Source organism: Vulpes lagopus, chromosome 15, assembly GCF_018345385.1.
Source record: "Vulpes lagopus strain Blue_001 chromosome 15, ASM1834538v1, whole genome shotgun sequence".
NCBI lineage: Eukaryota > Metazoa > Chordata > Mammalia > Carnivora > Canidae > Vulpes > Vulpes lagopus.
This window is the reverse complement of record NC_054838.1, coordinates 12,788,988-12,802,528: the sequence shown is the minus strand read 5'-3', so window position 1 is coordinate 12,802,528 and position 13,541 is coordinate 12,788,988. Positions and strand designations below refer to the sequence as shown.

General features: G+C 40.6%; 1 protein-coding gene across 4 annotated transcripts in view; it reads right to left on the bottom strand.

Moving 5' to 3' along the window:
* The window catches only part of RRAS2 (RAS related 2), a 74,504-nt gene that overhangs the window by 16,969 nt on the left and 43,994 nt on the right, over positions 1-13,541 (bottom strand). The window contains exon 2 of one of the 4 annotated variants that reach the window (XM_041730003.1): positions 424-647. The exons of 1 other annotated variant lie outside the window; for it this stretch is intronic. In XM_041730003.1, the coding sequence (XP_041585937.1) occupies positions 424-594 (171 nt within the window). In that variant the 5' untranslated portion in view covers positions 595-647. Of the gene's footprint in view, positions 1-423; positions 648-9,383; positions 9,474-9,619; positions 9,831-13,541 lie in introns of those variants that run through there. 2 more of the 4 variants (XM_041730006.1, XM_041730004.1) reach the window with 2 other exon arrangements.

Sequence of the window (13,541 nt, the reverse complement as noted above, 5' to 3'; positions counted from 1 at the left end):
GAAAAATAATCTTATTTTTAAATCTATGTTTACTTGCCTCTCCAAGTATCAACTTTATCAAATCCCACTTATCCAGAATTTTTACTGACAATACATTCATCGTATTGAGGTTTATCCTGCTATGTTGATTCCCCATTAACTGAAGTCTATTCAGAGCCGCTTTCAAGTGGAGAAAAGGTACTAAATACCACAATTTTCCTTTCTGGTATATGCAATAAGAGTCCAAAAGACCTACTCGGTTTTTACATAATTATATACAATAACTTTCTCATAATTATGTATACCTAAGATAATATATACCTAGAGCTCACATTCTTTATAAACTAGAAAGACAACCAGTTATAATCCAGGTCCATTTTCAACTCAGTGGTGAGCATCAGGGCAGAGAACAAAGCAGTCGAAGCAAAGGGAGACAGCAGAGACCTGGAAGATCCCAGGCCTTGTCTTCATTTCTCCCCTTCTCTCCTCACACCTTGTCTTTTTCCCATGGGATTTCAGAATTGTTTTTGTTTGTTTGTTTGTTTGTTTGTTTTTATTTGCAGGGGTCTCAAACTTATTCTTTCGCTGATATTTTTTTTGTTGTTGTTTTTTCATCTCAACATTTATTCCTGTCTTCTTCTGTTAGCAAATCCTCCAACTGTTATCTTCTGCAATCATCACCAGAAGAAAGAACAGTTAGGGTAGCAGAGTAAGAAGGGAAGAATCTCAGTGGGCCAGTTAAAAAATGTGTATTACACTTCACAATTTTTTTTAAGGTTTTAAAAAGCAAACAATGGCAACAACAAGAATCTGAGAGAGCACTTATTCCCCCCCCCCCCTTCTTACAGAAGGGCACTAACTAGGACACTGACATCATCCTTCTTTTGTTCTGAGCATCTCCTTTGCTCTCCCCTCTTGATTGACTTCCTCGGAGCCTACTTTCCCACTGGCTCAGGACCAAATCTGAGGGAATGACCTAGAGGAAGACCACTTAATGCTGCGAACCAGAGCCACAAGGGTTCAGCCATCCTTCAGGCAGGTTACTGGCAGCTGCACCTACTGACTCCAGGGACACAGCATTCTTAAGTGACAACCCCCAGCCTCTGACATACACAAACACCATACGGCTACTCAGAGGCAGGCATCTGAGCAAGACGGTAAGAGAAACCCCTGGTTGGGGAGTTGGAAGAAGGACACTGGTCTGCTTGCTACTATGATTTTATGTATTTTATTTCTGAAGGCCACTTTCTATATTTTATTTATATTTTAGGATTAACTTTAATCACAGAATTCAGTATCCGTAATCCTATTTCCCTTTGGATGGTTTCACTTAACACATGATTTTTTTTTAAACAAAGTCTGTAAAAGAAACATTTACCAACAGGAGCAGCTTTGAGTAGAAAACCATCTCCATCGCCACCCCGTCCCCATTTAAAAATAAACAGATACTAAAACAATCCCAAACTTACTTTTTGGCACCCACACCTCTTCAAAGAGTGATACAACTGGCAACAGTATCTTTGTACACACTAATCTAAACAACTTAAAACTGCATTCTTTCCCCCAAGCAAGTTGGATAAGCATGCTGTTTATATCTTTTTAAGATTAGCTTCCTGAAACATGTTTCTCGGTAGCAATCAGATACTTCCTGCCATGCTTTCATCTTGTGAAACCTGAATTTCATTGACTACTCCCAGTTTATACCTAAATGTGCTAAAATGTGCCACACATTCCCTCCCACTTAATCTGAAAAAAATAATGGACAAATATTAAATATATTTTAGTCATGCACAATAATGAATTCTTTCACTGTGACTGGTTTTTTCCTGCACTGTGAAACAGAAGTAAAACATTAATGTATATAGAAGATTACTGGGTTTAAGCAACTTTGAGAGCCATTAAAATAAATTATTTTTCCTTTTAGTGGCTGAGGAAATTTTCAAGTTTCACATTTTCTTTGACCCTTAGCTCTTGAAACATTGGCTGTCTTTCTTTCATTCTTTCTTTCTTTCTTTTTTTTTTTTTTTTTTTTTGGTGAGAAGGAGAAAGGGAGATAGAGAATCTCAAGCAGGCTCCATGCCCAGGGCAGAGCAGGACATGGGGCTCAAGCTCACAACCCTAAGATCATTACCTGAGCCAAAATCAGGAGTCACACTCAAACAACTGGGCACCCAGGTGACCCAACATAACCTTAATGTCCTAAGAATTCTCCATTTTGCTAACATTGGCACATACTTATTCCACTGACGTTTTTAAGACAAACTAATTGCTGGGATTTCTAGATATTTAGGTCTAGAAAATTGTGTCCTGTTTTCAAATCATGTCTGTAGGGATCATCATTCTGTTGCCATATATCGATTTTAAGGAGCCATCCTCTTTGAAAGCATCTTCTTCCCTCATAAAAACCCATCCAAATAACACCACTCCAGGACCTGACACACAGAACCCAAGCCCCCCTCCTCTCTCTCAAGTCTCGTAAGTCACGGGTCAGGATGAGCCTAAAAAGAACATTTCTCACATGCAGTTAAACAAATATAATCATCCACCTCCCACCACAGAGATATACCATGTCTATTACATAACCTAGATACCAAGTATTTGGGGCAGCACATCACCACCAATTAGCAGATCACCGATTTGTCCATCAAAGCAGTCTGGTGATGGACAGTCCTAGATTTTTGACACGAACTCTGCTATGTTCTAGCTGTGGGACCTGAGGCAAATTACTATGCCGCTCTAACCTTTAGCATCTGTAAAATACAATAGTAACAAATCCTCTTGGAACAGATAATGGAAGTTGTGTCTATAAAGTGCCAAGACTTGCTGGCAATTGATAAATGTTAACCACGCTGTATTATTTTTGTCACACAATGAGAGGGTATGAGTTAGTATTCAAGTATAAAGACGTGTTAATCCTGAGAACAACTGTAATAATCCTAATCCTGGTTATACCACAGATCAACCATGGGACCTGGCATCCGAAATATCTTGTGAGTCAAGATAAAATCTCCTCATCTTGGGTTTTAGAGGTATTTTCTGGGATATGAGCAGTAATTATACAGATATACACACAAGTAAAAACTCTCATCAAGCTCTACATAAAATGTGTGCGCTTTTTTATATGTATACAAATTAGAACTCTATAAAATACATAAATGTAATGGTTCCCTGCTGTTTACAGGATTCAGTACTTTCTTTACACAGAATGCAAAACCTTCTAGCTTTATTTTTTACTACTTGAAATCTTCAACCAATTGCTCTTGTTCTCCTGGCTTCATTCATTTGTTTGACAGTTATTTATGGAGCATCACAGGAACAAGGCCCAACTTTCACAGAGCCCCACTGCTTTTTACACAACATCCAGGTCTGTGGTTGAGGGTGAGGGGAATGGGGAGTGTGAAATATACTGGCCAAAGAACTGAAACAGCATGAAATGCCAATACCATGCTAGTTCAGAAGGCAACAAAATTTAAGTGGTTAATACTGCAGTCATGTATAGAACTATGTGTGCATTCACTTATAAACATAGTTCACAGCAATTTGCCAGAAAAGAAAACAGTCTCTCTCTCTCTCCTGAGGCTGAAAGAAGTTGCCAATCACAGTCCAGGAAAGACATTCTATAGCAGAAAGCAAGAAAAAAAAATAAGGACAGTATTGCATAGCAGAAGACAGGAGAGAACACATGGAAAGGAAAGGGGGCCACGGAGAAAGTAATGTACTTTCTTGGTATCACAGGAAAGGATGCATGGAGAAGGACCCTCACTGGAGAGTAAGGGAAAGCGTCCTACTTTCAAAGGGCAGGATGCCTTGCAGGTAGTATGAAGGGCAAATGGACATAAATCTCTTTAAGGTTAAGATTTATGGAGAAAGTTTAGAATTAGGGAAGCTATCCCATTCAGACAGAGTCTATTTCCCTCTGATAAAATCTGGTCTGGGTAAAGTCATCAGAAGCCTTAATAATGCAAGAGCATCATGCTGTGACATGGCAGGAACAGTATTCCTGACTATACGCCACGAGACTGCACAACAGGAATTCTGCCTGGCCTAAGAGAACTCCCAGCTCACTATCTTCCCATTCAAAGGTGTCTTAAAAAAAAAAAAAAAAAAAAGCACCACCTTAAAAAGCTTTAGAGATGTTAATGAGCTTTAGAGGTGGTGCTTTTTTTTTTTTTAAGCCACCGCCTTAAAGATGAAAAGAAGGGGGAAGGGGAGGAAAGAAAACGAGCTGAGGCCACTTCTGCATTCAGTGGGAAGGAGGGAGAGCACACTTTCTCCTGACCCCCAGCTACCGGTGAAAGTGCAGTTCCCAAGCACTGCCACAGAGCGGTGCCTGGTCTACACAACGGGATGGGTAATTACTAGATTCCCGCAACTCCGCAAATCCAGCACAACGGGTTAAGTTTACTACCCTTGCATATAAAAAGGACAGGAGGCTAGATCTAAACTGTCACTGGGGAGTTGTAGGCAAAGGAACGGGTATTTCTGAGCATAGTGCCATTCTCAGAAGAGTCTCAGGGTCCTCTAAAAACACGGGGTACAGAAAGAAGGGAAAGGGAGACTTTCTTTTCTTGATATCCTGTTCAGCTCACCTCTTTTCTCCCAAACTACACACAGAATCCACATCTTGAGGGGATTCCTGGGTGGCTCAACGGTTTAGCGACCCCTTCGGCTCAGGGCGTGACTCTGGAGTCCGGGATCAAGTCCCATATCGGGCTCCCTGCATGGAGCCTTCTCCCTCTGCCTGTGTCTCTGCCTCTCTCTGTGTGCCTCTCATGAATGGATAAATACAATCTTTTTTAAAAAAAAATTTTAAAAGAATCCACATCTTGAAACACTGTAGATACAGAATTCTGTGGTTCCCCGCTCCCCTCCATTTCAAGTCAGTATTTTCCCATTCTTAACCCTATCCACAAAACCTGTATTATGTTTTCTAATTTATGATAAACCAAAACATGAGGTTTTATAAGGGCTCATTTTCTATTAATACATGTATATGAGGTCTTTGCTGGAGGCAGCACAATGAGAAGAAAATATATGGGCTCCACAGTCTGAGAAACCTGAAATTCAAACCCAGGTGCCATTTCCACTTCCCAGCTATTTGAGTCCTTCAGTAAAATGATTAACATCTCTAAAGCTCATTTCCTCAACAGAAAAGGGTTAAGAACAGGGATAATTTAAGGAGGGCACATCTTAGCACCCAATATAGATGGCACTGGAGGACCATGGGAAAAAAAGAAACCTTCCAGAAAGGGAAGGGGCGGAGGTAGGGTGGGGGGTGTTTAGGGAAGAATGGGGAAGATGACCAGAGGGACTAAAGAGCTGCAGTCACCAGTGAGTGCTATGTATGTCCCCCCTTCTCTTCCAGGCTAGGAGTGTCTGCTGAGGTTATGCAGCTTCATCCTACCACTGTACCCTGGTGTGTGGGGCTGCAGGGAGGCAGCAGGGTGGAGTGGAAAGAGCCTGAAATGTAAGTCAAATAAACCAGAATACAGCTCTCTCTTTTTACTACCTGTAGGAAGTTAAAGCACCTCACCTAACCTGTCTGAACTTTATTTCATTGTCTGATAAGATGGAAATAATACTGGGGTACCTAGGTGGCTCAAACGGTTAAGCCTCCAACTCTTGATTTCAGCTCAGGTCGTGCGTGATCTCAGGGTCATAAGATCGAGCCCCACACTGGGCTCTGCACTGAGCATAGAGCCTGCTTAAGATTCTCTCTTCCAATTGAGCCCAGCATTGGACTCTGGGCAGAGTCTGCTTGAGACTCACTCTCCTTCTGCCCCTCCCTCCCAGCTCTGTCTAAAAATAAGTAACAAAATATATTTTAATGATTCTCTCTTCCCTCAGCCCCAACCTCCCTCAAAAAAAAGGGGGGGGGGCGGAAATAATACTAAGCTTGCAGGATTATTATGGTGAAAAGTAAAATACTGTATGTGGAGTACAAAGTACAGCCTATGACACACAGTAGGTTCTTACAGGTCATACCTAATGAAGCCCAATCCATATCTTACTTCCTTTGCAAGACCTACAAACACTCCAACTAGAAAACCATCTCAATATGCCTGGATTACTCTTACCCCTCAAGGTGATAGAATTTTTGAAATTGGGAAAATCTAGACCTATGTTGCGATTTGGAAAATCTGTACACCAAACTTTACGTATACCTTCTGTTAGTAATTGGTACTTACAATTTACGTTTACAATTGCTTGTCTTTTTCATATATGTGTATATGTGAAAGTATAAATGATGCAATGAGCTAAATTCAACAGGGTATAAGCATAAAACTTTCCTTCAAAGCCCTTCTGTGGGCAAATTTTTCCTTGCTCATGAACAAAATCTAACACAAGTCTCCCAATTTTTTCCAATCATTCTTTAATACAAATAGTTGTTCAATCACTGCCAGCCCTAAGACATTATGATTTCAATAAATAAGATGTCTTGTACAGTGTATCAGTCAATACTCATCTAAATTCAAAAGCTTTTCTCCCTTTCTGAGCTAGAGCTAAAAAGTCTGCAATTGGGCTGGGGTGGGGGTGGGGCAAGGTGAGGGGGACACCAGTCATCATCTCTTTCCCCATTTTATTCTACTTCTAACAAGGCTGTCTCTGGCTCCTTTAGGGTTGTAGCTGAAGGAGTGGGAAGAAGTAAGGAGCGGCAAAGAGGCGACAACAATGAAATCTTATGTCCATTGTGGATTTCCTAGAAGAGTCCCTACAGGGGGTCCTCCATGTGTAATTCCCAGAACCTGATGAGTACTGGCCATTTATGCCTCTAAACTTCAATCTTTGGGGTTTCACAGGCATTTCCTTCTGGCTCATATCATCTTCTAGGTGGTCATGCACAATGTCCCTCTTTAGAAGGTTTTAACCTGGTTCCATCCAGAAGCTCAAGGAAACACTGTCTTCTGAAATGCAGATTACTAACTATACAGCCCGTTCCTTTCTGCTGTGCTACAAATCACAGATTTACATACTATTCCTTATGCTCTGCCAAACATCAGGGGATACATGTCAAGTTCTCAGAATGTTTCTATTAGAGCTTCCTCTATCACTTGGTTTCAATAAAAGAGGCTTAAGAGAAGCATCCTCCCCTCCAAAAGCTGTGTGTGGAGGTGGGAAAAGACACAGAACACACCACATTCTAGCAGTTCTCTCCCAAAACATACTTGTCTTAGAACCCTTAACTCTCCACACTTTTATTCCCTGGAGATAAGGTACAAGCAAAATATGCAAAACCAATTTAAGGCTACCTTCTATGCAAGTCGTTGAAATATGAAGGTAACTTGGTAACTACTGTTTTATTCTCAGCCTCTGGGCTTCAAGAGAAACTAAAATAGGTTAGAATTCCAGTTAAAGCCCTGTTACATACTCCCAACTAGATTTGATGTATCCACCACCTAACTCATGCTTCTTAGAAATTCCTTGGAGTTAAGCAAGGTACCTAGTACACAGAACCCCAAAATACTGGCCATTAGAAAACCCAGTAGTCCAGAAGATTGTCCTGAGAAGTCAGAAAGTGATTTCACAGGGCACAATAAGGACCTAGTTAGCTATCCATCAGCAGCCTCTATCTACTAATACAAGAGCAGTGCAAATTCCTCTGGTAACACTAGAGAAGGCTGCAGTAACTTCAGGCAGCTGGAGCCAGAGTCAGGCTCTTCCTGGTGTCACTTTTTAACAGCAGCTGTCAAGTCACAGAGAACCTTTGTTCCCTGCAACACCCTCCCTTATTGTTATGTCAAATGTTTCCAATATGCTTGATACTTCTTCAGGCAAGGACATAGTTTTTCCTGACTGGAATTAGTATTTCATTTAATCTAACAAGTATAATTTATGAAGATCTCCATAATGGATCCTCCACAATTCTAAGGTAAAGAAAAAGTCCAGTAATTCTTTTAGTTTCTTTTTAACAAAACTTAGGCCTTCAGGCAATGTTGCTAATTATCTCAGATTGTCCAAAACCCCCCATATGCCTTTCATGTGACTTCTGTGTAATCTCTAAGGATGATATTCACATCTTATGTGAAGTACCTAGGTGCAAATCAATGGGCCTGGTACGCAACAAGAAAAAGTACAGTACAAAGTCAACTTAAAAACTGGCCCTATTTCAAAAGTTTATTTCTAAGTAAGTTACTCGGTACTCATTTCCCAAGGAAAAAGTGTTCTCATCTGTGTTTAGGTCCATAAGGCCAGATCACAAAAGCTACCACTGAAATATGGTCCTGAGTCATATTAGCTCTGAGTTCTAATCTAAACTCTGCAGCAGAGGCATTTGGCCCAAGAAGAGATGGGAAGAGAATTTCCTTTCTTTTCCCAGTGTAGAGAGCCAGGCCAAAGCTACACCAAGGAGGAAAAGGTTGTCTTTAGGGCACCCCTAGACACTCCGGCACATCATCCTGTTCCAGCTCTCTACTACCTCACTGTTATCCCTAGCACTTACCTCCCTCTGATAACATTCTCAGTATAACCACTCACCTCTCTCCACACTGCTCCTTCCACTTTCCACTCTCAAATTAAAACTAACAATCCCCTCCGGAGAGCTAGAGCTCACCCAGAGGCACAAGGTGAAAAATTATCAGTCCAAATTAGAGCATGCTGCAGTGGAGCTCACCCCAACCCTTCAAGTGATACTTGCTCTTTTAAAGAGCAAAATTCTAAAGCAAAATGAATTGTTAGTAACATTTTCGGCACAGGTCAAAAAGAAAAAGCTTCAGACTCTTTGAAAGGAAAATTATTCAGAAGAGTAAACCACCATTTCATGATGTCAGCTCTCCAAAGGGAGTGTCAGCTTACTCTTCAAAGCTTTTATCCTTCCAAACCCACAGCTTCAAAAGAAAAGAAGGGAAGAGAAAGGTTTTCCTCTTTCTTCCTACCCCTTCCCTCCACCAACTTTATCACAACTTGTAAAACTAATCTATTGGGTGGACAAAAACTTTTAGTTCACAGTACCAGTGGAGTGATTTTGATAAAAAGGAAGGAGGGCCCTGCCATGGCTACAGCCATTATTCGTATATACAGACCACTAGCAGGTACAATAAGCTTATACAACTACATATTCATCCCTCAGAGTTCCATAATATTTAAAACCCAGTGAGCAATGGTAAGCCAGTGCCTCCATCATGCAGCATAATTAAGTTTATGCTCCTTGTTTGAACTTAATAGTTATTCATTTGCTGTCATCCTCCAATAATTGCAATCTTATTTCAAAAGATAACGTACAAAGCCTAAATGAAGTTTTAAGGGTAAGACTTAATTTGTTTAAAGCACAAGGACAATTGGCACAGACAGAAGTAAAAAACAGAGGGCCAACATAAGCCTGTGAATGATACGTGAACATTAATAAACAGCTCATACTATCCCCATTGGAAAACTGAGTAAATCCCATGACATTCCCTTTAACACACCAAGTCTTTACTGTGTCTTTCGGTTCTTGTCTTGACTGAATCTTGTCTCCTGGGGAATTTCCAGATCCAGCCCATCCTTTCCATTCTGCTCGCTATTAACTTACTTAAGTTAGCCTTCCTTACTTCCACCCTCATGCGTACCAAAGCTGCCTAAGCAACGTAACAGTGGCCTCTGTTGGACATTTCAGATGAAGACAGTCCCTGACCTCTAGGGCATGCAACTGGCCAGGCCTCACCTGGGTCTTATCTCTGTATCCTTCCTCTCCATATCAGGGTCTTGCCCATGCTGGGGGTCCCCACCATGCAGACCTCAGGGCCAATTCTGACTTCAGGCAGGAAGCACTTTCAACCAATACAAGATCCACATTCAGAGTCTCAGCACTGTTAGCTCTAACTCATCTGACCTTGGCAGGACAGTAACAATGCTGATAACTGCCTCTGTTTCATTCCGGGCAGGCGCAGACATCACCATCACTCCTCCCTCTTCTCAGACTTTCCCAATTAACATGTGTTTCAGCTCTTATAAACTGGCTGCTTCTACCCTTAACTCTTTTCTTATACAGATAATCTGCTAGGTAAATAATCCAGGTCATTCCTAGAAATAGGGCCTCTTTTTGTTTTTAAGAGCATTACTGTAATATAATTCACACACCGTAAAATTCATCCATTTAAAGTATACTGCTCAACAGTTTTTAGTAACTCACAAGGTTGTGCAGCAGTCATCACAACCTAATTCCAGAACATTTTCACAACCCTCAAAAGGAATCCCACACCCCTCAGCAGGCATTTCCCCTTCCTCCCAATCCTCTCCTACCCCTGGGGCCAACTAAACCACCAACCTACTTTCTGTCTCTACTGACTTGCATGAGCAGGACATTTCATATAAATCCAAACACATAATATGTGGTCTTTTGTGTCTGGCTTCTTTTACTTATTAGTATATGTTTTCAACATCTGTCCATGTCATAGCATGCATTAGTACTTCATTTCCCATTCCTTTGCCATCACATGCCATCATATGGCTATATCATACTACATTTACTCATCCATTGGTGATGGACATTGGAGTTGTTTTTATATTTTGGCTATTATGAATGATGCTGCCATGAACATTCATGTACAATCTTTTGGGTGAACATATGTTTTCACTTTTCTTGGGTACATTTTTTAGTAGCGGAATTACTGGATCATACCATTAACTTGAAGAACTGCCAAACTCTTTCCCAAAGTAGCTGTGCCATTTTACATTCCCATCAACAGTGTTTGAGGGTTCTAATTTCTCAGTATCCTCACCAATATTTTAACTGAATGTGTGTCTTTTTGATTGTAGCCATTCTAGTGAGTATACAGTAATATCTCCTTATAGTTTTCTTGTTATAGAATCTTTTTAAACTAATCTCTGTATTCAACGTGGGCAAATATACAACCCCAAGATCAAGAGTTGCATGCTCTACCAACTGAGCCAGCCAGGTGCCCCTCCCTGCAGTCCCATCCCAAGATGGGATATTGAGTGTCTTTTCACATGTCTTTTCACATTGTCTGTTCAAATCTTTGACCACTTTCAAAGTGGGTTGCCTTTTTATTGTTTAGTGTAAGAGTTCTTTATATATTCTGGATACAAATCCTTTATCATATGTATCATTTGCAAATTTTTTTCCCATAGCCCCATTATTTCAAAGTCTTCCTGCTATAAATTGGCACACAGTTCCTAAATCCCAACCCTAGGCCAAAGTCCTGTTACCCATCAACAATCTGCCATAATTCCAACTTCCATATACCCAGAATTGTGAGTCATGTCTATCCTTGTGCTCCATCAAGAAACTGCACTATTCTTTTACTATGTGGTAGATCTGCTATGCTAACTGCTGCCCAGAACAAAACTTCCATTGCTATACCCACTCCCCTAACACCCATCCAGCCTACCCCAACCCTGAACTTTCTACTTCATCACACTGAACTTCCTACTTCCTCTGCCTATACCATGCCCTAGCACAGTTCACTTGTGCCAGTTTGTGGAATCACCCTACTTCATCAAATCTAAGATGCCATTAATTTTAAGGCCAACATTATTTTATGCGCCAAGAAAGGGGGAGAGCCACCAAAACAACTCTAGCATGTCTTTGACTATGAAGCCTCTCAGCGTCAGAGATGCTAGAATGTAAAGGAAAAATGTGTCTTAGAGTTAACACAATACAGTAGTTCTAGACAACAACTCTGTAAGTCTGGTATTGTTGTTCCAGATGAGATCACTGAGGCTCGACAGTTAAATGACCTGCCAAAAGCCACAAAGTCAGTAAACTTGTAGGACTGGGATCCAAATTCAGGTTTGACTCCAAAGCAATGTCCTGCTTCCATTACACTTTCTTTAATCTGTCAAATTAACATCAAAGCATACAGCATGAACCAGTTTAAAAATAAATCCCAACACTCTCAAATAATTATTTTTAAAGTTACAAACTGCTATTACCAAATAGAAAAAAAACAATTAAAAGCTGTTTCATTCGAAATGAAAACATTCCATTTCTACATTAAGAATAAAGATCTGAGGATGGAATATAAAAAATACTCTTTGATCTAGCAATTTCACTTCTAGAAATGATTTCCTACTGATCCATCTATACAGACAAGAAATGAAATGTGCAAGGTCATTCATTATTGAATTTTTAACCTAAAAGACTGGAAACAAATACCCTTCAATAAATGGACTGCTTAAATTATGAAACATTCATTCAATATGAATGCAGCCATTAAAAAAAGAATGACTTCATGTACTAATAAACGTGGAGGAATTTACAAGATATGTTGTTAAATAAACAGAGTTTACTTATTTGCATTACTGTGCTTAAAGTATCTCTGGAAAGATACACAAGAGACACAAGATATTATTACCTGTGGGAAGAACTCAACCTGGTTTGCTGGGAGACCCAAACGAGCAGGAGAGAAAAAATTTTGTAGGTTTTGAAATCCAAAATATGTGAATGAAAGAGGGAATCAAGGGGAAAGGTCTAGATGAATTAAACACAAACTCTTTAGTAATAAAAGCAGGGCACAGGAATGTGAGGAAGCCTGGATTCTAGACTCAGCTCTACCACAACCAGATGAGTGTTCCTAGAGGAATCAACCTCTTTCTTGGCTATTAAGGTAAATGAGAAATCTGCCCCATCTGATCTTTTAAAAAACTCTGGCTCTCTAATTTTATTAGGACATATTTAGTCCCCATACTGTGTCAAACAAAATTTGTAGATTCTATCAAGAATTCCTTTTTTTTATGCATGTGATATAGCAGAAAAAATATCAGAGTTTAAGTTAGGAAGGTTTGCTTATACCCCGAGCTCCCACTACTTTGTAGCTGTAGAATTTGCAGCAGATCACATCACTAACAAGTACTATTACCTGGGAGGCTGAGATTATAGCTACTTTCACAAGTTTGTTACAGGAGTAAAATAAGACACACACAAAAAAATTTCTCAGATTTCTAAACCACTGTGTGAAACGTAAATTATTAATATATACAGAATCCCCCCTCCAGGTATTATAAACTAAGTACAAGAAAGAGCATGGACTTTGGAATCTGTCAGGCCTGGATATCCCAATTACCTGATGTGTGATCTTGGGATTTCAAATCTCAATTTTCTGACCTATCAGATGGCCACAGTGATTCTCATTTGAAAGGGCTACTGTGGACTGCTCAGCTCAAAGGAAGCATTTAAAATTTGGTTCTCAGGCAGCCGGGGTGGCTCAGCGGTTTAGCGCCACCTTCAGCCCAGGGCCTGATTCCGGAGACGGGATCGAGTCCCACGTCGGGCTCCCTGCATGGAGCCTGCTTCTCCCTCTGTGTCTCTGCCTCTCTCTCTCTCTCTCTCTCTCTCTCTCTCTCTCTCTCTGTGTGTGTGTCTCTCTGTGTGTGTGTGTGTGTGTGTGTATCTCTCATGAATGAATGAATGAATAAATGAATGAATGAAATCATTAAAAATAAAATAAAATAAAATTTGGTTCTCTTGGGGTACCTGGGTGGCTCAGTAGGTTAAGTGTCTGCCTTTAGCTCAGGTCATGATCCCACAGTCCTGGGATGGAGCTCTGCTCAGCTGGAGCCTGCTTCTCCTTCTCCCTCTGCCCCCCCCCCCTACTCCTGTGCTCTCTCCCTCTCTCTTTCTCTCT